This window comes from Prionailurus bengalensis, chromosome C2, assembly GCF_016509475.1.
Source record: "Prionailurus bengalensis isolate Pbe53 chromosome C2, Fcat_Pben_1.1_paternal_pri, whole genome shotgun sequence".
Lineage (NCBI taxonomy): Eukaryota > Metazoa > Chordata > Mammalia > Carnivora > Felidae > Prionailurus > Prionailurus bengalensis.
Window position 1 is genome coordinate 121,187,513 of NC_057350.1, and position 27,845 is coordinate 121,215,357.

The 27,845-nt window shown below is 36.4% G+C and overlaps 1 protein-coding gene across 4 annotated transcripts in view; it reads left to right on the top strand.

The window, feature by feature from the left end:
- The window catches only part of SLC9A9 (solute carrier family 9 member A9), a 703,780-nt gene that overhangs the window by 500,110 nt on the left and 175,825 nt on the right, over positions 1-27,845 (top strand). For all 4 annotated transcript variants that reach the window (XM_043595208.1, XM_043595207.1, XM_043595209.1 and 1 more), the window contains one exon: positions 200-353. In XM_043595208.1, the coding sequence (XP_043451143.1) occupies positions 200-353 (154 nt within the window). The remainder of the gene's footprint in view (positions 1-199; positions 354-27,845) is intronic.

Consider the following 27,845-nt stretch of genomic DNA (forward strand, 5'->3'; position numbering starts at 1 on the left):
ATTGGGGAGAAAGTGGGAGAGAGCACACGATAAGTCTCTATTCTCAGGACAGCATGTGAATCTATAGTTATCTCAAAAAGTTTAATTTGAAAAAGTAATTGTGTTTGTTAGAAAATCAAAAAGATAAATTTAGTAAAATGAGAATGAGTTTCATGCAGATGTTCATTTTCTCTTATGCTTTCTTGGTTCCTCCCATAAGGTTTGAGAGGAGCAATAGCATTTGCCTTAGCTATTCGGGACACAGAATCTCAGCCCAAACAAATGATGTTTACCACCACGCTGCTCCTTGTGTTCTTCACAGTCTGGGTCTTTGGAGGAGGAACAACCCCCATGCTGACTTGGCTTCAGATCAGGTGAGTGGCTCCATTCAGCAAAGGATGTCACTACGAGGCATGGCTTCACTGTCTCATTTGTGGTGTTGCTGATTTGGTCAGGAGTACAATGGCAGGTCTGTATGTTAACTTTCCCTAGGGTAAAGTTGACTTTCATTCACAAGGTGAAACAGTCTGTCCTCTCCTAGACCTATTACCAACTGAACTGACTTTTCTAAGAGTCCTAGAATTCTCAGGGTGATGTCTGCTTACAGTCTGTCTCTAGAAAGGAATTTATTTATCTATGAATTCTTCCATTCAGCAGTATTTATTGAAGACAATGTAGTATTCTCTGGAGTACAAAAAATGAGAAATACACAGGTCTTGTTCTCAAGATATTCACAATTCAATAGGATTTATACAGAAAAACTGTAATACCAAGGAGAAAGTATATTTGTTTTGTTTTTAATTCTTCAAAGCACTTAGGATAGAATTGGGGACACAGGAAATACTTAAATATATTTGATTAGTGAACCATATGTTTAGTCAGAGGGATCCTCTGTAGACACGAGTTAGATGGTTTCTCAAAGGAAAAGGCAATGAAGCTTCAGTCACAGACCCTCCAAGAAGTGCCTGGAAGAAGATCGCTATAAACCTAAAGTATATAGATAGTGGATGGGTAGTGGCATCCACTGATTTGTTGATAGTAGATAGTGGCATCCATTGATAGGTGAGGAGTCTGGAGGGCAGCTTAGGCCCAGCATCATTATGGCCTCCTGGGTGGCACAGCATGGGGTTGTCAGATCATGGAGATGACCCAGAGGGAATTAACTACAACTGATTCCAGGCCAGACTTGGCCACCATGAGGCGAGGGTTGGTTAAAGGCAGGGCTGTGATGTATTTAGGGAGCTGACAGGGCTCTGGTATAGTAGACAAGGTTGAAATTTGATTAAAATGAATAGCTTGTGCCAATTGTAAAAATGATAAATCTATTTTAAAATGTTATTGTCTTTATTTAAGTATATTTTTGGCCTAGGTTCTGTTATATCCTGTCATATCCCAGGATGTAACAGTGCTTTAGGTAAATCACATTTTATTTCTCGATGCTGTATATCTTGATGATCATGCAATCCCTCCCTGGTCCTTACCCAGTCTCTATAAGGCAATTCCATACAGTCACATCTAATAGGAAAAGATCCATCTGACTATCAAATGACTTGCAAGAAGATTCTTTCAAAGATTCTTATTCTAGCACCAATACAGTATTAAATAAATAATTGCTACATGAAACATTAAATGAATATAACCACAATGTAAATTACCTTTTGTTAAGCACTTACTGATAATTTTCTATCCATTTGACAAAGAGGAAGCAGAAACAGGACTCAGAGTTTTAGTACAAGAGAGCTTAGGCTTAAACTGGGCCAAGTGGCCATGCATTAAAACAAATTCAAGGAAATAAAAAACTTCTTGAAGTAAGTACTGTGACTATTGCTAAACACATAAAAGGGCTTTGACCAAAGGTGAATGGAGAGTTTTGAAATGCTTGTTGAATTATTTTCTAGGCATATAAATGTGACCTGCAATTTCCTTCACAGTAGTAGCTACCTGTAGGCTCCTATGGATGAGCACACATATTGCATTAAACTCTACAGCACTGGGTCCCCTGTGAACTGTTAGCAAGATAGTGGTGTGTTCAGGTTTCTAGAAAATAAATTTAAGTAGGTGGATCCAGGCATGGAAATATTAGGGCTTGGAAAAGAAAAGTTAGAGGATACTAATCTCCACAAGATAAAAGTATTAACTACCCCATCAGATAAATTAGAATAATTAGAACATGAAGTAGTGATATCAACATTTTCCTAAAGTAATTCAAATGTAACTTATTTTCTAATGTTGTCTTTCTTTACCCTGAAGAAATCATCCCTAAATCAGGAGCATGTTTTATCCCTAAAGTGTTTACCTAACTTTCCTATAGTGTTTTCCAAAGGTATCCATTGATTTTGAATAGATGTCATAGCTTATTCACTCTCTTGATATCCAGAACATCAGGGAGAGGGGAGTTTAATAATGGGTCTTTAGGCAGGTTAGAATGGTTACTGAGGTTATATACAACAGAGCCTCTTAAGGAAGGATCATGATGTCAACCATAGCATCCACAGGTGAGGGGTCTGGAGGTCAGCTTAAGCCAGCATTATTATGGCCTGCTGGGGGGCACAGCATGCGGTCAGATAATGGAGAGGCCCCAGAGGGAATTAGCTCCAAACGGCCCAATTCAAGGCCAGATTTGACCACCGGCCAGGTGGAGAAGGTTATAGGGAGGGCTGTGATGTATTTAGGGAAAGAAACTGGCAGGGCTTCAGTATAATAGGAAAGGTGGAAATCTCAGCTGGGAACTAGACTGTTAAATCTGGAATTGGCAGAAATCCAGCCAGAGAGATCAGAGATGCAGTCATGAGGAAATCAAAGAAGGAAAACCGAAATTCATACATATGTGAGTACCCAGGAAGTCAACCCAGGGACAGGATACAACAAGACCAAGATGAGACTCTCAAACTTGAGTGAGTATCAGAATCACCCAGAGGACTCATTAACCCCCAGATTTCTGGCCTAATATGTCTGGACCAGGGCCTAAGAATTTGCATTTTACCATATTCTAGGCAATGCTAATGCTGCTGGTTCTAAGGTCACATCTTGAGAACCACTGGTTTAGACTTCCTAACCCCGAGTGAAGATGAGGCTGATAATAAATATTGCCAGATTTGACTGGGGTTGCCCAGGGCCAGGCACACCTAAGCCTTCGGTTTAAACTCTTTACACCTGTACTAGAGGAAGGCCGGGGCTAACTTGAGAAGGAAGAGTCACAGTGCATTGATTAGTGGGAGGGAAATAGAATATAATAGAATAAACATTAAAGAATAGGAACATAAGTTAATGCGTGTACAAATGGACACACAAGTATAACATAGATTTGGTTCAGTCATGTGTTAGTGATACCATCATCATACGCTTCACTTCCCTGTCATGATTTACAATGTTATCAAAGAAATCTTCAGTTCCATCATAGCTTTTAAATGATAGTGGTCCATTATTTAGACTGTATTTTTCAAAGCTTTGCTTGTTTACAGAGCAACGTCTCATTAACCAACTTTCGTGTCAGACTTTTTCCATAAAATACCAGGATGTAAGTAAATTGGAGCTTTAATAAAATGACAAGAATGGAAAGCCCAAGAAGCAGGAATGCAAATGTGATATTGAATACACTCAGACATCCTCATTTGGTATATAATGTATTTATACACTTCACATTACCTTTCTCTCTTGATTTCCTTTAATTCTACATCTTTTCTTTTAAATTACTAGGTATGTACTTGAGTTAGTTTTTACCCCTATAAAATTTTCCATTTAGCCTCAAACTACCACAGTAGGATGTGCAGATAAAATGTTTTATATCAGGTAACAATTGATAGTATTAATATGAATTGCACGTTGATGGAAATGACTTCAAAACAGCAAGGATCCTGTGCTTAGAGAAATTCAGAATGATCTTTATATATGAAACAAATTCTTCATAAAGTCTTGTCTTAAGCACATTCAAACTTCTTGTCCTAAAGCTATTTTATTTTCCATTAAAAAACAATAAAATATTCTTAATGCAGTATTTGAAATAAATCACAGAACTTTGTTTCTCAAATTTCTAAAGAAAAAGAATAGACTCCTGCAGGATTATTTTGGAGGTTTCCATGTAAAAGAAAGAAGAATGGTTTCTTGACTAGAATCCAGATCTCCTCCTTTTTGCAGAATACATTAATATTGGTGGTGAGGAAAACCCAACCCTCAGACTCCAAGGATTAGCTTTGCTGTTAGCCAGGAAACAAAAGAGATCAAACGTATCAGGCTTTGCCCTACAGAAGCCAGTAAACAGGATTATCCACCAAATGACCACACATGTAGCTTACAAATAAAACCTCGGAGACCAACAGGGCAGAACTCTCTGGCAGTAGTAACTGTTTTGGGTTGGTAGCCCCATCCTAGGTTTAGGGTATGGCACTAACAAAGCACATGATAATGGAACCTATACCCCAGTGCAAATCTTTCCTGGGCTCCCCCCATATAGGAATGCTTCCAAATATCTCAACCACAGTACAGAAAGCTTTACACACCAGAGCAATACAGAACTTGTATTCCAGACAGCATTAGAAAGTGCCCTCAGCAAGGTGATTTCTACAGCTTCCAGATTTTGGCTGCTAACATTCCAAACAATAATAGTCAGCTTTTATTGAGTACTTAATCTGTGCCAGATACTATTTAACAAAATGCAAGTCATATAACCTCCCTGTGGCTCAGTTTTTGATGTATAAAATGGGATAATAATAGTAGCTACCTCCAAGGGTGAGTAAGTCCTGGCAAACTGGCCTAGGGTTGGGCTGTTGGGTTGCAGAGCCAGACGCCAGGCCAGGCAGCCTAAGCCCAAGGCCTGTATGCTCAAGTAGCATATTCTTCTCTGGCCCTAAATAAATTAGCTTATTCCTGATGCCTGCAATCTGCCTTGATTAACAGGTCCTCTGGGGAAAAAGAGATGTGCTTTTATAACCAAGACAGGCCTGTTAAAAACAAACACAGGAAATCTTCATCCATCATGAGTGTGTTGACTTGCTTATGCAGCACAGAAATTTCTTGGTGCAGATTTTCTCTTTGACCTAGAACAGTTAAAGGTAAACAAGGTTAAACCCTGGTCCAAAGTAGCCAAGTGAGGAAGCTTGTCTTCCTCAACTATAGGAATTTGGAATTGTAGGAATTTGTCACCTATCTCCCAACCCCATCCAGGATCCCAAGTCAGCCTTTTGTCAACCTCTTCCACATATCACACAAAAAATTAACACACTAACCTGTGTCCCTTGCAGAGTAAATAACAGCACAATGTCTCCACTATTATTATTTTTGTTAAAATTTTAACTTATATTTTTGGTTTATGACCCATCCCATTTTATGCCATGCTAGAATGCTTTCTTTATCATTTATACCCGCTAACTATAAAATTTTTAATAACAACTATCAAAGGAATACACACAGATATAATGACAGAACTGTCCTTAGGAGCATTTTTAAAATTTTAAACAATAACAGAGTTAAATACACCTGCTCACAGACGTTCTTTATTACTGAGTTAAGAAAATGTCCATATAATATAATGGAGGAATTCAGATAATTAAGTCTCCTCAGTACCTAGTTGTGTTCTGTTGGGTTTCCTTTCTAGTATCCAAAGTCTCATGCATGTTTACCAATTTGCCTCACTGGTATACTAATGCAGTAAGTCAGTTCACATAAACTGGAGATAAGACAGTGTGGGTACCAACCTTGCCTCCTTCTCTTACTAGCTGTGGAATTCTGAGCAATAGAGTCAGCCTCTCTATGCCTCAATTTTATCTGTAAAAGTGGAATAAGAATACCTACCTCTGTGGATTGTTATAAGGATTAAATGATACAGGTATAAAGAATTTAGGGCACACAGTAAGTGCTCAACAAATGTTCCTATAGCAATACCATGACCAACTATGAGCCTTTTACTATCCAAACATTCTTTTACTGCTTGTGGCATATGTATACACACACATACATACATATAAATATTATTAATTAATTGTATTTGTGAAAGCATAGTTTACATGGGAAACAAAAAAAAAAATAGTCTCTGGAGAACTTAGTTCATTTTTTAAAAAAAATTTTTAATGTTTACTTATTTTTGTGAGAGTGACACAGAGTGCAACCAGGGGAGGGGCAGAGAGAGAGGGAGACACAGAATCCAAAGCAGGCTCTAGTCTCCCAGCTGTCAGCATAGAGAACACGGGGCTCAAACTCACAAACTGTGAGATCATGACCTGGGCCGAAGATGGATGCTTAATCGACTGAGCCACCCAGGCGCCCCAGGACCTTAGTTCATTTTAAGTAGTAACTAGATTAATCAATTTTGTAGGCAGCTCCTATTTATGCATTCAAAATGATAAAGAAAAATGCTCACAAAAATCATTACCATTATCCAACAGCTCAGAAAGTTTATTTCTAGAGCATGCTTCTATTTTCTTCTTAACATAAGCTTTGCTTACAATCTTACCTGATACTTAATTTGTACTGTCTTATCAATTTGTATAAAATTTACTATTTTACATTGATTTTTTACTAATTTAAATATTTTATATTAATTTGTATCAATTGACAGACCTCAGAAATACCTTCCATCGTGAAACATGGAAAACCAATGTACTCATTTGAATGTAGACTTGTACTTTATACTTCTGACCCTTAACCCCCATTTAAAATTATGTTCTATTTTCTGTAGTTTCTTCTAAAAACTCTTCCACAACTCCAGATATTTATTGCTCAAATCAATCTAGTTTGACATATTCTATTAAAGATATTGGATAACAGTCACAACCTATTGTTGTTGATCTAAAAATATCCTAGGTTTCTAACAAGTATATGAACTAGAAGCTCCTAAATTTGCTTTCAATGCTGTCGGGGTTCTTCATAATTTTTTAAATTTTTTTAATGTTCATTTATTTTTGAGAGAGAGAGAGACAGAGCATGAGTGGGGAGAGTCAGAGAGAGAGGGAGACACAGAATCCAAAGAAGGCTCCAGGCTCTGAGTTGTCAGGACAAAGCCTGAGGTGGGGCTCAAACCCACAAACCATGAGATCATGCCCTGAGCCAAAGTCAGATGCTTAACCAACTGAGCCACCCAGGTGCCCCATCATCTGGGTTCTTTAATATGCTTTCTTTCTGTGTATAGAATCTTCCTGCTTCCAGAGATAACAGCTTTATCGTCACACTGCCAGCTATCCTCCATTAGACATGTGCTTGTTTATCTTTTCCAAATGCTCTTGAGAACATCAGTATCAATAAACTTCACCTATTTATTAAGTTTACCAAACAATGAACATTCTGCTCTATTGGAAAGAATTTATTAGCCTGTTATCATAAAGTATGATCCAATAAAGTTATCTTACTTTAAGTAAGTCTGAAAAAAAGTGATTTTAAATTTAATAGATGAATCTTGCTATTCAAAAGTCTGTGGAGGGAGTCCCAGTTCTGGTCAAGATTGAGTAATAATATGTACTCCCTCATGTGTCTTTCACTAAATGTACTAAAAGCCCTGAACAGAATGCATGTAGCAGTTATCTAAGGGCTCTTAAAAGTAAATAGTAGCAGACAGATTGAGGAAGGCAAACAGAATTCAGAGTATGTACTATCAAACCAGCAGTGAATTTCCTATTTTTTTTTCTTCTCTGGAATATCTTGACCTAGACTCAAAAGCAGTACAAAGACCAGAATTATGCAACAAGGAAGAAGAACTGCAAGAGAAATGCTCTTTTCTGGGCACAAGGAACAGAGAAGGAGACCCCTATGGGTCAGAAGAATGGGGGAAATCCCATGGGTTTGTTTTTGTTGTTTATTTCATTCTGTCTCACCCCAATGCCAAGCAATTCTGAAGCAGCAGTGGTGGTGATGACAGTAGCGGTTGGACAGACCCCTAAAATTCCAAATAGAAAAACTGAGGTACTGAGACCTTGGGAAGAATTCCCATTGAATTTTTTTCTCTCTTAATCCTCTCACTGCTTGAGCTCTGATGTAGGCACAATATTATAGGAAAAATTATGGGAAACATGTAATATAGGGAAATTAAAGCCCTATAGAAGAAATTGTAGAGTGGAGAGAGTACAAGAAAGTGATCCAATAAAATCATGTGTAAATTTTAGAACTTATCTCCAAGTTGTGTATGCATATATCTGACCCTAAATAGCACACCAAAGGCTTTGAGAAATGAGCTACAACGTAGAGAATCACTCAAATTCCAGACTGGACACTGAGTGGCACAGATCCAGTGCCTAGCACATGCAGGACAGATCTGATTACACTGCAAAGACTTTGAAACAACTGACATTGAAAGCACCAGCAACAGAAGGCTGGTAAGGCTTGTGTCTCGGACCTAATGTGGTTCATTGACTGGTAAAACACAATATCAACATTCTCCATAGGAGAATCCTATGTCACGTAACGTATCTAGATCCAGGGTCACTTAACATAATATTCAAAACTTCCAGGATAAATCCAAAATTACTCAACATATGTAAAACAGAAAAATCATAATATCTCACAAGGGAAAAGACAATCAACAGATACTAATCCCAAGGGTCACACAGAATTTGGAATGAACAGATCAAGACTTTAAAGCAGCTACTCTACCAGGCTCCAGGAAGAGCAAACACAATGGAAACAAATGGAAAAATGGGAAAAAAAATCAGCAGAGAAATAGAAGGTATAGGAAAGAGAGAAATGTAAACTTTAGACCTGAAAACACAATAACAAAATGAAACATTCACTGGATTGGATTAACAGCAAAATAAAGGATGACAGATGAAAGAGTCTGTGAACTTGTAGGTTATTAGAAATCATCCAATTTGTACAAAAATGAGAATAAAATTTTTCACCACCAGACTTGCTCTTACAAAAAAAGCCAAAGAGATTGCTTCAGATGGAAGGGAAATTATATTAGAGGGAAACTTTGAACAATAGAAATGAAGAAAGAGCAACAAAAAATGGTAAATATCTCTTTAATATAATAGAAAATATTTTTCCTCTTAATATATTTCAAATATACATGATTGTTATAAGAAACATTTTAACATTGTCTTATGGAGTTTTAAAAAAGGGGAGTGGGTAAAGGGACCTGAAAGGTGGTAAGTTTTTTATATTCCACCTCAAATAATAAAATATTAGTTCAAAGTAGACTGTGAAAGATTTTATATTATAATTTCTAGATCAACCACTAAAAAAATCTAAACAAAGAGATACAGTAAAAAATTAAATATATGATGTGGAGTACACAACAAATTCAAATTTGTTTGAGTTGCTCCAAAGAAAGCAAGAGAACAAGAAGGAAAAAAGGAACAAACAGAAAACTAGTAATAAGATGGTAGATCTAAATCTTCACATATCAATAATTATATTCAATTTAAATGGTATGAAGACATCAATTAAAAAAAAGAGATCATCAAAGTAGATAAAAATTAGGCTCAACTATATGCTGATATGCTGTCTATAGGAAACACACTTTAAGTATAAAAATATAAGTAGGTTAAATATTTAAAAAGTGGAAAATATGTTAAAAAAAATATGTACTAGGCAAACACCAAACTCCAGCTGGAGTGGTCATATTAATCTCAGACAAAATTGTCTTCAGAACAAGAAAATTTCTCAAGGATAAAGAAGACATTACAAAATGGTAAGAGTCAACTTAGCAAGAAGATGACTATATAAAATGTGTATGCACCTAATAACATAGCCTTAAAATACATGAAGCAAAAGCAAGTACCTCCAAAAGGAAAAATAGGCAAATCCACACTTAGTTGAAAACTGCAATACTCCTCCCTAAGTAATTGGTATAACAAGTAGATAATCAACAATAAAATAGAAGAACTGAACAATACCATTAACCACTGAATTTAACTGACATTTACAGAACACTCCACCCAACAGCAGAACAATACATATTCTTTTCAAGTGCACAGCACTTGACACATGGTGCGGAGCCTGCTTGGGATTCTCTGTCTCCCTCTGTCTCTGCCCCTCTCCCTCTCGTTCTCTCTCTCTCTCTCTCTCAAAATAAAGAAATAAACATTAATTAAAAAAAAAATAACTGGACGTTTTCAAATACTTAGAAATTAACACAATTCTAAACAATCTATGGTTCAAAGACAAAAACTCAAGGGAAATTAAAAAATATCTTGAAGTAAAGGAAAATAAAAATACAACATACCAAAACTTGTGGGATGCAGCTAAAATAGTGCTCAAAAATAAATTTGTTGCACTAAATGCTGATATTAGAAGACAAGGAAGTTCTCAAATCAACAATTTAATCTCTCATAATTAGAAGATTAAGAGAGCAAACTAAACCCAAAGCAAGGAAAAGGAAGGATAATAAAAGATTTGTGCAGAAATCAAAGAAATTGATAATAGAAGAATAGAGAAAAATCAGTAACCAAAATCTGGTTCTTTGAAAACATAAATAACATTGATAAATTTTTAGTCAGTCTAACAAAAAGAAAGAGAAAATATGCAAATCACCAATATCAAAAACGAAAGGAGAATATCATGACAGATCTTAAAGAATATTTAGAGAATACTATGAACAACTCTATGAACATAAATTCAACAAAATAGGTGAAATGTAACAATCATTGACAACCTTCCAAAAACCATTCTGGAAGAAATACACTGATCTATCCTATATCCATTAAAGAAATAGAATTCATAGTTTAAAACCTTCTAAAAAAGAACACTACAGGCCCAGATGGTTTCACTGGCAAATTCTTCTTTGGAAGAGGATATAACACTAATTCTAAATAATCTCTTCCAAGATAGAAGAGGAAGAAACTTTTTCCAATTTATTTTAAGAGGGCAGGATTACTCAAATATCAAAGCCAGGCAATAACATCACAAGAAAGTTAAATTATAGACCAAAATCTTACATGACCATAGATGCAAAAGTCTGCAACAAAATATTAGCAAATCAAATCCAGCAATATGTGAAAAAAAAAACCTAAACATCTCAACTATATGAGATTGACCCTAGGAATGAAAAACAGGTCCAAAATTCTAATGTCAATCAATGAAACCTATCATATTAATAGGTTAAAGAAAAACATGATCATATCAATTGATGCAGGCAAAGCATTTGGCAAAAAACAATTTTCACTCATGTTAAAAAAAAAATTCCTAGACAACTATGAATAGAAGGAAACATCCTTAAACTGGTAAAGATTCATCTACAAAAACCCATAGCTAACATCATATTTAATAATGAAAGACTGAATACTTTCTTCTGAATATCAGGAATGTGTCAAGAACATCCACTCACCACTTCTATTCAACATTATATTGGTAATCCTAGTTGATGAAATAAGGCAATAAAAATCAGCAAGATTCATAAAGATTGGAAAGGAAGACATATAACCACCCAGTTGCAGACAGTATAATCATCTATGAAGAATGAAAGAATTTGCAAAAAAAATCTTTTAGAAATAATAAATGAGTACGTATCAAGGTTCTAGGATACAAGATCAATACCCAAAAACTCTGTATCAATATATATATATGTGTATATGCATGTGTATGTGCATATATATATATACATATATATATATATATATATGTGTGTGTGTGTGTGTGTGAGCAATTGGAAACAGAAATTTTTTAAATACTAACAATAGCTCTAAAAATTTTAAATATTTAGTAAAAAGAGCTAACAAGCCACATCCAGGATCTGTATACTGAAAACTACAAAATGCCAAGGAAAGAAATCAAGAAAGACCTAAATAAATGGAGAGCCATACTATGTTCATGGATTGAAGGACTCAATACAGTTATGAATTCCCCATAAATTGGTCCATAAATTTAATGCAAACCTAATCAAAATTCCAGGTGACTATTTTGTAGATACAGATAAATTATTTTTGAGTTTAGAAAGAAAGGCAAAGGGACTAGAATAACTAAACCAAATTTGAAAAAGAAGAATTAAGATGTAAACTCCCACTGCTTGATTTTAAGACTTACTATAAAACTGCTGTAACCAAGTAATGTGGTATTGATGAAAGAAACAAGCAAGTCAACTACACAGAAAAACGTCCAAAAATAGACTCACACGAATATGACTCATTGATTTAGCAAAGTACAAAGGCAATTCAATGAAGTAGGGATAGTATTTTCCACACATGGTATGGGAATAATTGGGTATTTGTGGTAGGAAGAATTCTAAAATGCCTTCCAACATTTCCTGTCCCTTCTCACTCTGATGTACATGCCTTGCATAATTACTGGAACTGCAAATATGATGGATTTTATTCCTAGGCTTAGTTTATATTATATGGTACAGTTGACTTTAAAATAGGTAGATTATCTGGGGAGTGTTTACATGAGCCTTTCTACATGTACAGCATGTTCTCTGGTCACAGAAGAGGAATTCAGAGAGTTAGAACACAAGAAGGATTTGATGCACTGCTGCTGCTTGAAGATGGTAGTAAGGAATGCAAGGCATGTGGGCAGCCTCTAAGTTCTGAGCATATTCCTGACAAAAAAGACGGCCATAGGCATACAACCACAAAGTACTGAATTCCACCACCACCAAGAATGAACTTGGAAGCAGAGTTTACTCCAGAGCTTCCAGACAGGAATTCAGCCCAGCTCATATGTTGATTTTAGTCTTATGATACCCTGAGCAAAAGATCCAGTCACACCATGCCAGACATCTGATCTACAGAACTGTGAACTAATAAATAGGTGTTATTTTCGGCCTCTAAGGTTGTGGTAATTTGTTACACAGCAATAGAAACTTAATATAATATCCAAACACTAAAAAAATGAATCTTGACTTAAACTTCAAACTTTGTACAAAAATTAACTCAAAATGGACAATAGATCAAAATGTAAAATATAAAACTTCTAGAAGGTGTAATAGAAAATCTTCATGACCTTGAATGAGGCAAAGGATTCTTAGCTATAATACTAACATCATGCATAAAAGGAAAAGATAAATTTGACTTCATTGAATTGAAATATATTTTGCTTTGCAAAAGACATTGTTAAGAGAATGAAAATACAAGTTACAGATTTGAAAAGAATTGCTGGTGGGACATTGCTAGAACATTACTTGGAACACTGCTGGTGGGAATGCAAAATGGTATGGCCAACTTGTAAATCACTGCAGCAGATTCTTATAAAGTTAAATATACAATCACCATATGACTCAGGATCCCCCTTCTAGACATTTGCCCTAGAGAATAAAATGGGGACAACAGCATTTGCCTCCGAAGATTAAATATGTGAACTTTAAATAACAAAATAGATGCTAATATCCTTTGAGCAGAACCTAGCACTCATTGAATAACCCTGCTTTACTCACAGCTTTTATTAAAAATGTCAGATGAATTTTAATAGCATTTTTAGCATATGTTGAAATAATCACAAAGGCTTTTCTTTTGTTTTTTTTGTTTTTGTTTTTTTTGGGGGGGGATGAGACAACTGAGTTTCCATTCTGACTTCTGCCAATTAGCTTTTGGGGCGGGCTTTAAAGAGTTTTTTGTTTTTTGTTTTTTAATTTACATCCAAATTAGTTAGCATATAGTGCAACAATGATTTCAGGAGTAGATTCCTTACTGCCCCTTACCCATTTAGCCCATCCCCCCTTCCCAGAACCCCTCCAGTAACCCTGTTTGCTCTCCATATTTATGAGTCTCTTATGTTTTGTCCGCCTCCCTGTTTTTATGTTATTTTTGCTTCCATTCCCTTATGTTCATCTCTTTTGTCTCTTAAAGTCCTCATGTGAGTGAAGTAATGTGGTATTTGTCTTTCTCTGGCTAATTTCACTTAGCATAATACCCTCTAGTTCCATCCACGTAGTTGCAAATGGCAAGATTTCATTCTTTTTGATTGCCGAGTAATACTCCATTGTATATATATACCACTTCTTTATCCATTCATCCATCGATGGACGTTTGGGCTCTTTCCATACTTTGGCTATTGTTAATAGTGCTGCTGTAAACATGGGGGTGCATGTGTCCCTTTGAAACAGCACACCTGTATCCCTTGGATAAATACCTAGTAGTGGCATTGCTGAGTTGTAGGGTAGTTCTATTTTTAGTTTTTTGAGGAACCTCCATACTATTTTCCAGAGTGGCTGCACCAGCTTGCATTGCCACCAACAATGCAAGAGAGATCCTCTTTCTCCGCATCCTCGCCAACATATGTTGTTGCCTGAGTTGTTAATGTTAGCTGTTCTGACAGGTGTAAGGTGGTATCTCGTTGTGGTTTTGATTTGTATTTCCCTGATGATGAGTGATGTGGAGCATTTTTTCATGTGTCAGTTGGCCATCTGGATGTCTTCTTTGGAAAAGTGTCTATTCCTGTCTTTTGCCCATTTCTTCACTGGATTATTTGTTTTTTGGGTGTTGAGTTTGATAAGTTCTTTATAGATTTTGGATACTAACCCTTTATCTGATGCATCATTTGCAAATATCTTTTCCCATTCTGTCAGTTGCCTTTTAGTTTTGCTGATTGTTTCCTTTGCTGTGCAGAAGCTTTTTATTTTGATGAGGTCCCAGTAGTTCATTTTTGCTTTTTTCCCCTTGCCTCCAGAGACGTGTTGAGTAAGAAGTTGCTGCGGCCAAGATCAAAGAGGTTTTTGCCTGCTTTCTCCTCGAGGATTTTGATGGCTTCCTGTCTTACATTGAAGTCTTTCAGACATTTTGAGTTTATTTTTGTGTCTGGTGTAAGAAAGTGGTCCAGGTTCATTCTTCTGCATGTCGCTGTCCAGTTTTTCCAGCACCACTTGTTGAAGAGACTGTCTTTATTCCACTGGATATTCTTTCCTGCTGTGTTTGTGGATCCATTTCTGGCTTCTCTATTCTGTTCCATTGATCTGAGTGTCTGTTCTTGTGCCAGTACCATTCTGTCTTGATGATTACAGCTTTGTAGTATAGCTTGAAGTCTGGGATTGTGATGTCTCCTGCTTTGGTTTTCTTTTTCAAGATTGCTTTGGCTATTCAGGGTCTCTTCTGGTTCCATACAAATTTTAGGTTTATTTGTTCTAGCTCTGTGAAGAATGCTGGTGTTATTTTGATAGGGATTGCATTGAATATGTAGATTTCTTTGGGTAGTATTGACATTTTAACAATATTTGTTCTTCCTATCCAAGAGCAGGGAATCTTCTTCCATTTTCTTGTGTCTCCTTCAATTTCTTTCATAAGCTTTCTATAGTTTTCAATGTATAGATTTTTCACCTCTTTGGTTAGATTTATTCCTAGGTATATTACGGTTTTTGGTGCAACTGTAAACGGGATCGATTCCTTGATTTCTCTTGCTGTCGCTTCATCGTTGGTTTATAGGAATGCAACCGATTTCTCTGCGTTGATTTTATATCCTGCAACTTTGCTGAATTCATGAATCAATTCTAGCAGTTTTTTGGTGAAATCTTTTGGGTTTTCCATACAGAGTATCATGTCATCTGTGAAGAGTGAAAGTTTGACCTCCTCCTGGCCAATTTGGATGCTTTTTATTTCTTTGTGTTGTCTGATTGCAGAGGCTAAGACGTCAAATACTATGGTGAATAACAGTGGTGAGAGTGGACATCCCTGTCTTGTTCCTGACCTTAGGGGGAGGAGTTTTTCCCCAGTGAGGATGATATTAGTGTTGGGTCCTTCATATATGGCTTTTATGATCTCGAGGTAATCACTTCTCGGCCTTTTGGCTAAGATCAAGTGTATGATCTCGAGGTATGCTCCTTCTATCCTTACTTTCTTGAGGCTTTTTATCAAGAAAGGATGGTGTATTTTGTCAAATGCTTTCTCTGCATCTATCGAGAGGATCATATGGTTCTTATCCTTTCTTTTATTGATGGGATGAATCACATTAATTCTTTTGTGGATATTGAACCAGCCCTGCATCCCAGGTATAAATCCCATTTGATTGTGGTGAATAATTTTTTTAATATATTGTTGTAGCTGGTTGGCTAATATCTTGTTGAAGATTTTTGCATCCATGGTCATAAGGGAAATTGGTCTATAGTTCTCCTTTTTAGTGGGGTCTCTGTCTGGTTTTGGAATCAGGGTAATGCTGGCTTCATAGACAGAGTTTGGAAGTTGTCCTTCCATTTCTATTTTTTGGAACAAGCTTCAAGAGAATTAGTGTTAACTCTTCCTTAAGTGTTTGGTAGAATTCCCCTGGAAAGCCATCTGACCCTGGACGCTTGTTTTTTGGCAGATGTTTGATTAATAATTCAATTTCATTACTGGTTCTGGGTCTGTTCAAATTTTCTATTTCTTCCTGTTTCAGTTTTGGTAGTGTATGTTTCTAGGAATTTGTCCATTTCTTCCAGATTGCCCATTTTATTGGCATATAATTGCTGAGAATATTCTCTTATTATTGTTTTTATTTCTGCTGTGTTGGTTGTGATCTCTCCTCTTTCATTCTTGATTTTATTTATTTGGGTCCTTTCCTTTTTCTTTTTGATCACACTGGCTAGTGGCTTATCAATTTTGTTAATTCTTTCAAAGAACCAGCTTCTGGTTTCATTGATCTGTTCTGTGTTTTTTTTGTTTGTTTTGATAGCATTAATTTCTGCCCTAATCTTTATTATTTCCTGTCTTCTTGTGTTTTGGGGTTTTATTTGCTGTTCTTTTTCCAGCTCTTTAAGGCATAAGGTTAGATTGTGTACCTGAGATCTTTCTTCCTTCTTTAGGAAGGCCTGGATTGCTATATACTTTCCTCTTATGACCACCTTTGCTGCATTCCAGAGGTTTTGGATTGTGGAGTTATCATTTTCACTGACTTCCATATACTTTTTAATTTTCTCTTTAACTGCTTGGTTAGCTCATTCATTCTTTAGTAGGATGTTCTTCAGTCTCCAAGTATTTGTTACCTTACCCAATTTTTTCTTGTGGCTGATTTCAAGTTTCATAGCGTTGTGGTATGACAATATGAACGGTATGATCTCGACCTTTTTGTACTCATTGAGGGCTGATTTGTGTCCCAGTATGTGGCCTGTTCTGGAGAACGTACCATGTGCACTGGAGAAGAATGTATATTCTGCTGCTTTAGGATGAAATGTTCTGAATATATCTGTTAAGTCCATCTGGTCCAGTGTGCCATTCAAAGCCATTGTTTCCTTGTTGATTAGTTGATTAGATGATCTGTCCATTGCTGTGAGTGGGTTGTTGAAGTCTCCCACTATTATGGTATTACTATCAGTGAGTTTCTTCATGCTTGTGAGTCATCGATTTATATATTTGGGTGCTTTCACATTTGGTGCATAAATGTTTCACATTGTTAGGTCTTCTTGATGGATAGACCCCTTGATTATGATATAATGCCCTTCTGCATCTCTTGATACAGCCTTTATTTTAAAGTCTAGATTGTCTGGTATAAGTATGGCTACTCCGGCTTTCTTTGGTTGGCCGTTAGCATGATAGAGGGTTCTCCATCCCCTTATTTTCAATCTGAAGGTGTCTTTAGGTCTCAAGTGGGTCTCTTGTAAACAGCATATAGATGGATCTTGTTTTCTTATCCATTCTGTTACCCTATGTCTTTTGATTGGAGCATTGAGTCCACTGACATTTAGAGTGAGTACTGAAAGATATGAAATCATTACCTTAATGATTTGTGTAGAGGTGGAGTTTCTGGTGGTGTTCTCTGGTCCTTTCTAATCTTTGTTGCTTTTGGTATTTATTTGTTTGTTTGTTTAGTTAGTTATTTATATTTTCATCTTTTCTCCCTTCAGAGAGCCCCCCCCTTAAAATTTCTTGCAGGGCTGGTTCAGTGGTCACAAACTCCTTTAATTTCTGTTTGTCTGGGAAACTTTTTATCTCTCCTATTTTGAATGACAGCCTTGCTGGATAAAGAATTCTTGGATGCATATTTTTCTGATTCAGCACATTGAATATATCCTGCCACTCCTTTCTGGCCTGCCAAGTTTCTGTGCATGGGTCTGCTGCAAACCTGATCTGTCTTCCTTGTAGGTTAGGGACTTTTTTTCCCTTGCTGCTTTCATGATTCTCTCCTTGCCTGAGTATTTTGTGAATTTGACTATGATACGCCTGTTGATGGTCAGTTTTTGTTGAATCTAATGGGGGTCCTCTGTGGTTCTTGGATTTTGATGTCTGTGTCTTTCCCCAGGTTAGGAAAGTTTTCCACTATGATTTGCCCACATAACCCTTCTACCCCTATTTCTCTCTCTTCCGGGACCCCTATGATTCAGATGTTGTTCTTTTTAACAAGTCACGATTTTTTAAATTCTTAAATCATGCTCTTTTGCCTTCATCTCCCTCTTTTTTTCTGCTTCACTATTCTCTATAAGTTTGTCCTCTATATTGCTGATTCTCTGTTCTGCCTCATCCATCCTTGCCGCCATGTCATCCATCCGTGATTGCATCTCTGTTATAGCATTTTTAATTTCATTCTGGCTATTTTTTACTTCTTTTATCTCTGCAGAAAGGGATTCTAATCTATTTTTAACTCCAGCTAGTATTCTTATGTCGTGATTCTAAATTCTGGTTCAGACATCTTGCTTGTATCTGTGTTGGTTAAATCCCTGGCTGTTGTTTCTTGTGCTCTTTCTTTTGGAGTGAATTCCTTAGTTTTGTAATTTTGAAGGGAGAAAGGGAATTAATGAGGTAGAAAAATTAAAATTAAAAAAAATTAAAATTTAAAAAATATTAAAATGAAAAATACACACACACACACACACAAAATCAAATAAACGATGCTAGATCCTAGGTGTGTTTTGGTCTGGGTGTTGAAAGTGGTTTGACAGAGGAAAAAAAGGGGGAGGGAGAAAAAAAAGGAAATTGTTTGAAAATTTCAAAAAATGAATACACTGAAGTAGACTAAAATGAGGTGATGGGAGTAAAATAGAATTTGAAAGAAATTATACAAAAGTAAAGAATATAGTAGAAAAAATTAAAGAAAAATATTTTTAATAAAAATTAAAACTAAAAATGAATTTTTCTGTATTCAAGAAAAATAAAAGAAATGAAAAAGAAAAAAGAGGAAAAAAGGAAGTAAATCATTTGAAAATTTGTATAAGTGAATACACTGTCGTAGACTAAAATAAAATGATGGACATGAAATAGAATTTGAGAAAATTTACATAAAAGCAAAATATGTAGTAAAAAAATTAAATATATTTTTAATAGAAATGGAAAGTAAAAATGAAGTTTTTCTCTTTCTGCATTCAAGAAAAAGAACTAAGAAGAGAAAAAATAAAAAGGAAAAAAAGGAAATGGTTTTAAAATTTGAAAAAGTGAATACACTAAGTAGACTAAAATAAAGTGATGGAAGTATATTTGAAAAAGTTACACCAAAGTAAAAAATATAGTAAAAAATTAAATAAAAATATTTTTAATAAAAATTGAAAATAAAAATGATTTTTTTCTCCTCCGTGTTCAAGAAAAAAGAAGTGAAAGAGAAAAAAAGGAAAATTGAATAGATGGACTTGCTATCAGATTGAAATAGGACTGAAATTACTTTGTTTTCCCCTAGAAGTCAGGCTATGAAGCGCTTCATAGTCCATAAACTAAGTAGGCGGTGAGATTTGTGTTCTTGAAGAGGGAGGTTGGCCCAGGTGGGCGGGGCTCAGTGTAACGGCCCCGCTTTCCACTAGATGGCGCTGCTAACCTACTGAGGTGGATTGGGGTGGTGCTTGTAGTTGTGTGTGCGCGAGCGCGTGCGCGCGCGCGCATGCGCAGGAAAGGTGAAAATGGTGTCACTCATCTACCTGATCGGCAATCGCAGTTCTCCACGATCAGCAATCCTGCACCTGTCCTCTGTCTTCAGGTTTCATCCACTACCCGCTTTTTCACTCTCTGTAACTAGGCCCCAGGCAGTACCTCTCTCCCAAGTCTTGCCTCAGATGCGGCTATTTTCCCCGGCCCCTTACTTTTAAAGGACTGCATCTTTGACCCGTTCTGCCCCTCTGTGGGAGGGTCTTACCGAGCAATGGCCAAATGAGCAATGGCTGATGTCAGCTTCACCCAGGAGTTCTTGCTCGACCTTGCTGCTATCGGTGCCCCGAGACTGCGGCCAGGTGCCTGCCGCCCCAGAAAAAGTTCGCGAGATAGTGTAGCAGCAGCTTTTCAGGGATTACGGAAAATCACAACACACATCTGGCACCAGGCTTCACCCTTAAGGACCTTGTTCCAGCACCAGCGAATGTGGCCGCTTTCTGGGGTCTGCTGGGCCCTGGTTGCCTCACAGCCTCTACCAAATGTCCTTCCAGCAGTGGAACCGCTTTCCCCATGTGGCCAAGAAACTCCTGGACCCCACTCTTCCTGGGGATTCACCCTTCCCACCAGAGCACCGCCAGGTATGGAGCTGTGGAGTTGCAGACTTTGCACTCCCCTTGTTTACCGTCTTAATGGAATTTAAACCCTCTCCTTTCTCCTTTCTCCCTTTTTAGTTTAGTCCCTGCGGCTGTTTCCAATTTTCCACTTTCTCTCCAGCTGCTTTTGGTGAGGGGTGCTTTTCCCATATTCTTCCCCCTCGCCGCCGCCTCCGTCCTCTCTCTGCCTGCAAAAGCACCTCCCTTCCCGCAGCTTCTCTCGCTCCCCAAGTTCACCTCTCCGCACCGCGTAACTGCCGAATTCTGTCCAAAGTTTTTTCTTCTATTTTATTGATGTGATGAAACATATTGATAGATATTCTGATAATTAAAAATCCTTATATTCTCAGAAAAGCCGTTTTTCTACAATTTTATATCTATAATAATTATGAAATTAATCTATAGTTTTTCTCTTTGGGGGAGAGAAGACTGTCTTTATTAGGTTTAGATATTAATAAGACTATGGTATATTCATGACATTAACTGAAGACTTTTCTATTTTTTATGGTCTAAAATAACATAAAAATGATCAAATCTTAAAAAAAATTTTTTTTAATGTTTGTTTCTTTTTGAGAGAAAGAGACAGGGCATGAGCAGGGGAGGGGCAGAGAGAGAGGGAGACACAGAATCCAAAGTAGACTCCAGGCTCTGAGCTGTCAGCACAGAGCCTGATGCAGGGCTGAAAATCACAAACAGTGAGATCATGACCTGAGCCAAAGTCGGAGGCTTAAACAACTGAGCCACCCAGGCACCCCAAAAATGGTCAAGTCGTTAAAGACTAGTTAGGAGTCAGCTGTAAAACCATCTGGTTCCTGGAGTCATTTTAATAGTAGGTCTATAATCACGTTTCCAGGGTCTCCTCTGGTAATTGGTATATTCAAATGTAAAATTATCATTTTGTAGTTCAAAAATGGTAAAGTATTGGTGATTTTACATGGTTCAACGAATAGTAAAATAAATATTCATATATCTTTCAGCTAGTTTTACACATTAATAATTTTCCATCTTGTTTTTTCATACTTCTCTGCATGTACATATAGATCACATATATTAAATATGTAAGTGCTTTTTATTTATTCTTTTATTTTTTCACTGAATCGGATGTAAGCACAGCCATCATACACCTCTTACCCAAATACTGAAGCATACATCTTTGACATTCTCTTAACCAAAATACCATTACTATGCTTAAAAATACTTATTAAAAAAACAATGAATAGTTTTTATCATGTCAATATATATTCAGATATCCCCAGTTATTGCAAGAAAATAAATACTGCATAGATATTTTTAAATTCAAGATCCAATCAAAGTTACACACTGTATTTGGTTAAAAAAATTTTTGTAGTTTCTTTAAATCAGCTTCTTCTTTTTTATTTTTCATGACATTGATTTTTAGAAGAAACCAGGTCAATTGTTATGTACACTATTCCACATTCTGGACTTGTTTGTTTCTACATAGCATCAGTTAATGTATTTTTCTCTCTGCTACATTTACTGTAAACTGGAAATTATGTTCAGGCCTGAAATTCAGGTTGAACATTTTTGGCAAGAATATTCATGGATGACGTTATATGCTCAATAGTGTGTATTTCATGTCAGCAGACATATAAGGTCAGACTGTCCCACTATTGATGATACCAAGTTTGTTCATATGGTTATGGTGGTAACGTCTACTGTAAAGGTACAGTTTTACCTTGGTAACTATTTTTTAACCTATGGGGTAATACTTGACCACTGTGTAAATATCTTGTTTCCAGCAATCTTTTACCTACTGTTTTTAACATCTGTCAATGATCCTTGCCCGAATCAGTGATTATATTTGAGGTGATTCAATTTTTGTTTCTCTTTGATAGATAATTTTTTGAAAGTTTCTTAGTTTACCCAACAATTACAATTTTTGGTTACCTTTTTATTATTTATTCCTAATTTATCAAATTATGAGGCTGTGAACTGTAGTGATTCTACTTTTGAAATATAAGATTTTCTTTGTGATCAAGTGCATAACTGATTGGGGTGTATGTTCCATGGACATGAAAAAAATGTATATTTGCTACTTTTGAGGAAAAAATTTATGTGTGTGTGTGTGTGTGTGTTAACTTGAGTTTATTGATTATGTTACTCAAATTCTCCATATCCTTATCTATATTTTTAATAGATGTCATATTCCAAATAAGGTACGTTAGATTTCCCAGTATAATTTTCTGTGTCTATTAAATTGAGTTTATTGATTATGTTACTCCAATTCTCTATAGTCTTACCCATGTTTTTACTAGATCTCAGATTCTGAATAAGGTAAATTAGATTTCCCACTATAATTTTATTTGTAATCAAGGTCTTGCATTCTTATTTTCTCTAGTCTTTTATGTGTATCTGATGTGTGTGATATATCATTTTATGACAGTTAAAAAATCTTCAAATTGTCTGCTATATTTTTCTCATTCCAGAAATAAAACTTAAAATCCTCATATCCTTCTTAACATGTTCATGCTCCTTTTCTTTCTTCTAGTCCTGGTAATGTAGAATCCTAAAATAAAGAGTGAAAGCAATATAGAAAAGTCATTTTTATAAGCACTGAACAGTGGGACTTCTCTCTTTCCCCCCATTTTATTTTGGTTATAAGTGAGCAGTGAGCTAGTGTTGCTTGAAATAGATTTCCATGTTTTAATCAACATAATTTAATTCCCCGGGGTCCTTAACTTCTCTTCAGAAAATAAAGTCTTAGTTTTTTTTTTTTAATCTATTATAATCTTTTACCTGCTAGTATGCATTTTAAACCTTAATGAAATGGTTTAAGAAAAATTACTGTGTACAATCCAGAGTTGCAATAAAACTCCCATTTTGCATCCACCCTAAAGATCAGTTGCATAGCCAAAATATGGGATTTTAGCTGGAGATTTTAAAAATAATTGCCAGATTGTATCATACAGAATCACTCTGAAGAAATTGCTTAAGACAGGGAATTGCCCATTAGAGGCAAAATATGCTTTAATGCAGGTTTCATTGTACTGAGTACAAGGAATGTTTGGAAAAACATTAGCTTTTTTTTTTTTAATGGGTAGAGTGTTCCACCCAACCTAGTGCTGGGTTTGTAAAGTAAAATATAATTGGCCTGTAGTGAGGCAGCACCCATATTTGGAGATGATGGTACAAAAGCATCTCAACAGCTGGCTTTTCAGTGACATTGGCTACTTTTTTCTCATATTTTCCAAGCTTCAATTTGTACATTAAGGGTCACCTGATGTCCCCTTGAGCCTCTTTATATCTATTTCTCCTCAAGCACAGCACCCACATATGAGTTCCCACCAAGCAAACTATCCCTTAGTTTGGAAAACTGCAGCTGAAATGCTGGAAATGGATATGGTCAGCCCATTCTGGGACCACCTGCCCCTCTGGTGTGGCCCTCCCAAAGTTCTGCCACAGAGTAGCGTGGCCTGCAGTATTTGTCCATGCAGGTTGTAGTTTATTACAGTCTAGTCATCAAAATAATCTCATCCTTTTCTTTCTTTAATATATTGTCTTTATGGGTCTGTTTACGTTTGTACAGCAGTCTTGTTATTTCAGTGGGATTCTCAAAGAAAGGGAGAAAGTGCAGTAAAAGTTTCAATTATGAGTAACTTGTTCTGAGAGTGTTTTGCAAGACAAGCAGACATTTCTAATAAATTTTAACTTGATAAATGATCGATGTCTTGCAATACGAGTAGTACATGATGCCAAATGTCACATGATCACAACTGAGCCAATGGTAAATGAAATTCGCTTTGATAAACAAGCACTTTGGATTATAAGCATGTTTCCAGAACAAATTATGCTCTCAAACCAAGGTTTTATTCTAAATGTGTTTGAAACAGTAATTTTATTTTTCCTTAGCCAATACCAGAAATTTAAACAGGTGTTTAATTTTATGAGTATAAACTAATATGTGCTTACTATATAAAATTTAAAAACTAAAAAATGGTTTAAAAAATAAAATTCACTTGGTGTCTTTTTACAGAGATGATTACTGTTAACATTTTAGTACATTTCCAAAGACATTTTTGGCAATCAATCTTTTTTACAAAATTCAGGTCTGTTACTTTTTAACTCAAAAATACAGCATGATAGCTTTCTAATTTTATTAGATATCTGTTGAAATTTTATCTTAAATGACTGAATAATAAAATCATATGAATATACCACAATTATTTATCTAAATTGGTTTTAGAATATATTAAATTAGAATTAAATTAGAATTATCTTAAACTATCATAAATTATACTATGATTATTACATACATATATACCTGTTTGTGTTTCTGATTATTTTCTTAGAGTAGATCCTTAAACATGGGATTAAAGAGTCAAGGGGTAGAATATTTTTCAAAGTTTAAAATGTATTTTGCCTAATTGCTTTCTAGTAAGAGTGAGTTAAACACTGGCAACGTAATTTGTTCTTTTCTTGGTGACTTTCTGTCCTGTTTCTTATAGTCCAGAATTATTGGATGTTGTTGAAGATGCCTAACAGATTTCTAAAACTTTGTTGTAATTCCAGAAACTCCTTTCTTCTAGGTCTTCAGGAAGATGTTTCTTTTTCTTTATTGTATAGAATATCTTGATAAACTCTGTGCTACTTTTCTTGTCTTTGCTAGTATTTTAATAAGGAGAAATCTCTCTAGACTCAATATTTGCCAACAGACAGGTGTGTGAATTGCCCTTGGCTCCCACAATGTCCATCTGGTTGTTCATCACATTCTTTTCTTGGAGCCATAGCTAGCAAGTCAATTTGCAACATTTATAACCCAGGCCCTAGGATCAAGCAAATATTCATCTTTGAAGCTATGCCATATGTGTGAGGAATTCTCTGTTGTCCTCACTGTTGGTTTTCAGGCCCTTTGAGCCAATGTAGCATACTGTATTCCTGGCATCTCTTTACCTTCATCCTTGGCTACAACTCTACATATGGGACATATACTCTCCACAGAATGCAATGTGCTATTGGAAATACCGACTTCTGTCCCCCATCTTTTCCTTCATTCATTCACATTCACTCAACAAATATTTATTGAGCTTCTACTCTGTGCCAGCAACCAGTAAGACATAGAACAGAAGAGACAAAAGTCCCTGCCTTTGTGTAGCTGACACAATAGTCTCAACTCCCACCTTCTACTACTGCCCTATGACTCTTTGCCATAGGTTTTTTGGGGGACTAAGAACAAAGTATATTTCTGCTGTCTTGCAGGCAAGCAAGGATGTGATATTCCATGAAGTGGGGATAGGATGCTTGTTGTTTTTCACAAAATAGCTCTATAAGCCTTATGATTATTAAAAACTCTTAGGATATTATAACATTCACTTGCCCATTATTTTGGGTTTTCAATGATATTGGAATTGTTTGCCTTTTCTGGGCATTCAAAAGCATTTGAGTAGGAATTTAGCAGAGGCACCATTAGGGACTACTAATTCGAAACCATTTTAAACAGAAGTCACACAGGGCATTTGTAAACTATGACTTTTGCTGTTTCCTTTTTCAAGGTAAACTTTGAGGTGATGGTTTTGGGAGAATTTTTTTGTTGGCAACAAAAAAACACAAAGCTGTAGGAGTAAATGTATTTTGTAAAGGTATTGATGTATGTTGATAGTATAGTTTTGATTTTTTTGTTTTACTTAATATTTCTACCTCCAATCCTCAACACAAACATTTGGCTAGGATTGTGTTTTGTTTTGTTTTGTTTTGTTTCAGTCACTGAGCCGAATCCCTAGTCTGTGTAACTCAGGACACCAAGGTGAAATGGAAATCTGGCCTATATTTATATCTTACAACGAACTTCTCATTGCATTGTTCATTGTGTCCTATTACTTCTAATACATGCTATAAAAATAAAAAACATCATCATAATTTTGGCTTCTTCCAAGAGTATTTGCAATAATAGGTGGGGTTTGGGGGGAGATACTTTCAAGTGACACACATCAAATGGAAATAGGAAGGCAGACTGTTGCTGATCATGACATTCAACACATGTATCTCTAGGAGTCACTTGGTCACAAATACACCCCTCCTCCAAACATACATGCATTTGAGTCCATACACCAATGTACTTGTGCACATTCATACACACACACACACACACACACACACACACACAGAGTTCAGCCATATTGAAATACTTCTATTTCCCCCAAACAGGCCACACTACCTCCTCTGTACAGGGCTTCTCTCTCTACCAGGACAGCCTTCCCCTCTCATTACCTAGATGAGTACTATGTGCCTTTCATGCCTTAGACTAAGAATCAGTCATCCCCTCTGAGAATGATGAGAATGTCTCATCAGCAGCATCCTACCACCCAGGTAAAATAGGTTCTTCCCTGCTTTGTGCTCCCACCGCAGTCGCCATACTTCCTTTCCTAATAGACCATACCTCGCAGAAGTAACTCATGATTCACTGATCTATCTGAATGACAGCTCTCTACCTTAGAGTGTGAGGCCACTGAGGGCAATGTCTGGGTCTCTTCTTCCCTTTGTCTCCCAGCTCTGAGCATAACACTTCATATGCAGTAGGCTTTCAGGGACTTTGGGGGCTGCCCAGCAATTATCCTAAAATTCCCTAGCCCATCAACATTCCAATTCTACCAGATAATTTCATTCTCACCTTGTCTCCTCCCCTTCTGTCAAGCACCTGTTACCTTTTCCCCAGCTTTCTCTTTCAGCTGATGATCTCCCCAATTCACTAAGAGAATAGAAGCAATAAAAAGATAGCTTCCACAAGTTCTCCATAAACCTACCTTCCAGCATCAGAGTCCTTAAGTTCCACCTTCCATTATATCAAGAGGAACAAACTGACCTTACTCTAGTTAAGGCCCATCCTTCTATTCATGTGGTAGTCACATCCTCCCTCACTTATTGGAAGACATCACTCCAATGTTGTCTCTCTTTTCTCTCATATCATCATTTTGTCCTCTTCACTGAACAATTTTCAAACCTAGTTTAATTACTTTCATCTTTAATAATAAAAATAAAAAACCTTTCTTGCTTGCACATCCCTCTCCAGCCACAGCCTCATTCCTTGCTGTCCTTTAAGACAAAACCTCTCAAAATAGTTTCAGCTCACAGTGTCTACAACTCCTCTCCTTTCAATCTCTCTTGAACCTACTATGAATAGGTAGTATCCCCCATCATTCTGCCCCCAAAACTATTCTTATTAGTCTTGATGCCCCCCATGTTGCTAAATGCAATGGCCAAGCCTCATTTTTAATTTTTATGGGACTGTCAACAATATTGAATTCAATTGCCCCTCCATCTTACTTGAAACCTCAGTCTTCACTTGGACTCCAGGACATATTCCAATTTCCTTAATACCTTCCTGGCCAATACTTGGCTACTGTGTAAGTCAAGTTTTCACTGCAAAAATAATAGCCCAAATATCTAAATGATTTGCATTCACAAAGATATGTTTCTTTTTCAAATTATGTAAAGGCTAGGGGTCAGCTAGAGGGATGCTTATCTCTACTGGGCTCTCATCTGTGGCTCAGGTTGGCTCAACTCCTCTAGACTGCAGGTTGGCCGGGGCTCTGCCATCTGTTTTCTCATTCTAAGACCCAGACTAAGGGAGCAGCCCTACATGGAACATGCTGTT